Source organism: Ceratosolen solmsi, unplaced genomic scaffold (assembly GCF_000503995.2).
Source record: "Ceratosolen solmsi marchali unplaced genomic scaffold, CerSol_1.0 scaffold56, whole genome shotgun sequence".
Classification (NCBI taxonomy): domain Eukaryota; kingdom Metazoa; phylum Arthropoda; class Insecta; order Hymenoptera; family Agaonidae; genus Ceratosolen; species Ceratosolen solmsi.
Window position 1 is genome coordinate 4,279,913 of NW_011948425.1, and position 4,784 is coordinate 4,284,696.

At 40.1% G+C, this 4,784-nt stretch overlaps 1 protein-coding gene across 1 annotated transcript in view; it reads left to right on the forward strand.

Moving 5' to 3' along the window:
- LOC105362872 (Juvenile hormone binding protein 3) overlaps positions 1-4,246 on the forward strand; it is a 6,236-nt gene extending 1,990 nt beyond the window's left edge. The window contains exon 3 of the mRNA XM_011500398.1: positions 3,617-4,246. Coding sequence (XP_011498700.1) covers positions 3,617-4,058 — 442 coding nt within the window. The 3' untranslated portion in view covers positions 4,059-4,246. The remainder of the gene's footprint in view (positions 1-3,616) is intronic.
- Positions 4,247-4,784: the final 538 nt, after the last annotated feature.

Consider the following 4,784-nt stretch of genomic DNA (forward strand, 5'->3'; position numbering starts at 1 on the left):
TTTCAATTGGCTTACGTGCTGCGACGTGCGCAGTCTCGCAATTATCCTCGGCCCTCGGAGGCTAATTGCGAGGTGGAAATTGGCGCGTTCCTCGACCTCCAAATCGCGTAGGAAGCGGTGCGCGCAATTGTAATGGCCGCGACTTTGGGAATGGGAGGCGGAAAAGTGGCCTTGCTCGCGCTCCCTTGAGTGCGCTCGAGCGAGTAGCGAAAGCGCGAAGGACGAAATTATTAGCCGAAGATCTGCCGTATCATCGTTCTCCTTCCTTAGGGCCTCGCGACCCTTGCCTCCCCTTATTATTTTCCCTCCTGTCGCTCGCCACTCCATCTTTTATTAATTAATCAGCAATCGGCGAACGCCGTCGGCTCATGCTGTACGATTTAACGTTTTTAACGGACGCGCTTCGGTTAAACGACGATTTTTGTTGGAGCATAAAATTCCAATTCGACCAACCAATAAGTAAATAAATCTCCCCCGCATAAGAATTAACTGTTAACTGTTACGTAAAAAAGTAAAAGAAAAAAGACTAAAAAGAGGAATAATAAGATAGATAGATAGATAGATAGATAGATAGATAGATAGATAGAGAGAGAGAGAGAGAGAGAGAGAGATAGAGAGAGAGAGAGAGAGAGAGAGAGAGAGAGAGAATTACGTAATTTTGGGCTTAACATGTATTGGCCATTCGTCACCGCAGCTACAAGTTTACGACCTAAAGTGCAATCTTATTATTAAAAAGGGATAATAAAATTAAAGAAAACAATTTCAACTCATTAACTGCGGTGACGCTCGCTCGGGTGTCATTATTCTCGTGGCGTTAGTAAGAAATTCTACATTTAACACTATAAGCGTGCAGTAAAATTGTAAATCTTATGTCGCGGAAGGAATAAATTCATTATTATAGGCATCACGTATTGAGATATAAATAAATGTAATAGAATTTTAATTTTGTTAGCTCGAACTTCCTTAGGAATGATAAACTTTATACGCAAGCACACCGAGTTTCGTCCTCATTGCCCTTAACGCTCAAAATTGCTCATGTATTTCGGCGCAAGACCGCTCAACACATTGCGAAACAATTTTATCGACGAGTAGCAGTTATTTCGTAACAATCTAGAGAAATAATTAAGTAAACAAAAAAAAAAAAAAAATAAAAAAAAACCAAAAAAAAAAAAATAAACTCGTTAGTCGGTGCACGTCATTATGAAAAATTTAAAATATCGTATACTTTTCTGTAAAACGTTCCTTGCACTTTTACCTTTCTTATTCATTTCTGAAATATTATGGACCAAGTTAAAATATACTGTTAAAATGTTTTGAAAAACGGTTTAAAATTAGTTTGGAATATTCCATATATTCCTCCCACCCATCAACATTCTCGTTGCCTCGATGCTTTTCAAAAGATTGCATTTTTATAAAAATATTATTTTATTAAAAATTTTCAATTACCTTTTCTTTTTTTCTTTTACACATCGTATTTTGCCTGATAACAGCGTATGGAAATAATTGAAGACGACTGATCAATAATTACTCGATAGCAAATTTTGTAAAACATCGGCTCTTCACGACTTTTCACGTAATAATTGAAAACAATTGGAGAGTCTCTTGGAAAAATCGTAGCTATATCAAAGCCCGAAAAATCTTGTATTTCCAGCTATTTACGATTCTGTGTCTCTAACTAATAATCTAATTGTAAATAAAATTTATCTTGGTATAAATTTTACTCGATTTATTATACATATTTAACCGCTATTTTGGCTTTCAACTCGTCAATCGTTACGATTGTCTCCAATTACCTCCGTATATAACAATTTCTCGAGCCAATTAGAATTTCATCTTTAACTGAAAAGTCGAAAGAATAAACTGTTTACGTGAAGTATATACCGCATATATACAATATCTTTACTTTACGTATATTTCAAGTATTTTACAAAATAATAATTCGCATTCGTTAATTAGCCGTGTCTCAAGCGATAATTAGGGATATTAATATTCTTGATATATGAATCGTGCGTTCCCTTTCACTATTATCAGAATATTTTTTACAAGTGACTTTGGTATATTGGGAGCTTTAAAGTAATTCGTCCAGTCATAAGATAACTTTATGTAATATTAAAAAAATATACTCGTTTCATAAAATAACAAATTATCTAAGTCGTTAAAACAAAAAAAAAAAAAAAAAAAAAAAAAAAAAAAACAAAAAAAAACACGATCGAATAATAATAATAATAATAATAATAATAATAATAATAATAATAATAATAATAATAATAATAATAATAATAATAATAATAATAATAATAATAATAATAATAATAATAACAACAACAACAATAATAAACCATATAAAGAAGTTTTGATATTTTTTTTTTTTTTTTTGTCGAGATCGATCTAATCCGAACGAACAATAGGTACTTTATAAAAACTGGCAATCATTGTGTTGGTGGATTATTGCGAATGCGTAAATGAATGTGAGCAATAAAGTGGCATGTAAAACAACTGGAAAAATAACAAATGAAAAACGATTCCCTTGTAAGTAAGCTAACGCACTTGTCAAATAAAAAAAAAGTAGGGTGCATTTACACTCTGCGCACACGCGAACGTACTAATAACTAAATCCAATATAGCGATAATAATAGGCCAAGGATTGCTCCATATTATGCCAAGGTCCTTCATTAATAATAACACGTAATTCTTGATTATTAGTAGCATATACGTGTTCACACGTGAACGCATGATCCCGCTTACGGGAATTATTTCAGTCAATATCTAATATTTATGGAGGCACGAGCGAGTCCATCAAGCTACTCGTAATTGATTCATTAAATAAGACTTTATAAACGAAGACACTTTTCTGGCGTATATTTTTTTTCTCTTTTTCTTCTTGTTTTTCTTCTTTATCGTACATTAAGCCGAAGTCGAACCGAAACTCATAATAACAGCAACGTCGTCATAACAAGCGCCACTCCCTCCGCACTCCGTACTTTTCGATACGGTTATTCGCTAATAACAATCATTCGCTAGTAACGAGCTAATCCTATAGTTAATTAACGATCCAATGGTAAGATTCAATGTACGTGATGGGACGATGTGTCTCGCTTCAGCCCATCCATACATCAATTGGCCAATGCTGCCCAATGAGATAAGACCGTCTCGCTAAATTATCTACGTACACGAGCTTGTTTGTAATAGAGGATCGGCCAATCGGAGAAATGCAAACTTCGTTATTCGCCTCGCCGCCTCTCACGAAATAATAAAGAAGACGGCGCTAAGGGATTACGTGGGAGGCCGTCGGACGTTCGTCGTTGGTATTCCGTCGGCCGTCGAAGAGACGCGCACGTGTCAATGGAACACGGACGGTCAAAGGATCGCTGTGTAAGCTGGGGAGGGAGTCGGGGCCTCGAGTTTCGTGTCTCGATGAAATTGCCTCGTCGACGGCTACGATCTCCCTCAATTTCACCGATTCCATCTTCGGATGCCCTCGAGACTCCCTTACGACGATTCTCCCTCGCCTCTTAAGAGGCCTTCCACCATACCACATCACCTACACGATCACTCGTCCCACTAGCACTTATCACGATCGCTGGCTCTCAAACGACTTGTTATTTCTGCCCCGTAGAGTCGACCTGGATACGCTGCGCTTCGCCCTGGACATTCTGCTACCGCATCTCTATATCGAAGGCCTGTACGAGATCGACGGGCGGGTGCTGCTGCTGCCGATCAGAGGTAACGGTCCCATGACCGGCAACATGACCGACGCCACGGGTTCCGTCAAGATCCAGGCGGACTTTTTCAAGGACGAGCTCGGTGAGAGCCACCTCATTCTCAGCGAGTTTCGCATGCGAATCAACATCCGCAAGGGCTCGCTTAATCTCGAGAACCTCTTTGGCGGCGATCCCACCCTCGGCACCGTCGTCAACAACGCCATCAACAGCAACTTCGACTCGTTCATCAAGGAGCTCCAGCCTCTCATCGAGAAGGCGCTCTCTACCGCCTTCCAGGACTTTGGCAACAACATCGTCCGACCCTTCACCTACGATCAGCTCTTCCCCGAGAAATAGGATAATCGTCGATGACTCTGCGCCAATCTCCTTCTCGTGCCTCCCCAACTTTCGTCCAATCACTCTCGGCATTTGTTACGATGGTCCTTCGAAGCGCCCCTTGGAAATCTCTCGTGTCGCTTTTCTTTCAATCGTCGTAACACTGTGCGAGCGCAAAAACTAAAAAGCAAAAAGCAAAAAGCAAAAAGCAAAAAGCAAAAAGCAAAAAGTAAAAAGCAAAAAGAAAAAAAAATATACAAAAAAGAAAAGGAAACGAGAAAATGAACGAACGATCGACGAAAGCGACGTTTCGCCCATCGCACAGTCTTGATTTGATCGTTTCGTCGGACCTCCTTCGCCGACTTTCTCTAATGCTACCTCTCTTCCTCCTTCCACCCCCCCGCCCCTCCAAATCCACTTCCTTACCATTTGCCGGGATTCGGCAACAGCTCGACGTTGGAACTTCTCGGCTCGTTGCACGTGCTTTGGCGCCTGCGAAGGGCTTCCCGTCCGGATTTTCAGCGTCACGCTGCGTAATTTAGAGAACTTTTGAAATTGCCGAGACATCGCCGTCAGCTCCCATCTCCTCTCGCTCATCATCCCCTAGCACTCGTTTACCTTTAGTCGTCCCGATTACAAGCCATTCGGAGCAAATTTCCTCGATCGCGCGTACATCGTACGAGATCACCGTATCCTTACATGTACGTCCAATACTCAATACGCGATTTTCCACACACGCGCACTCAC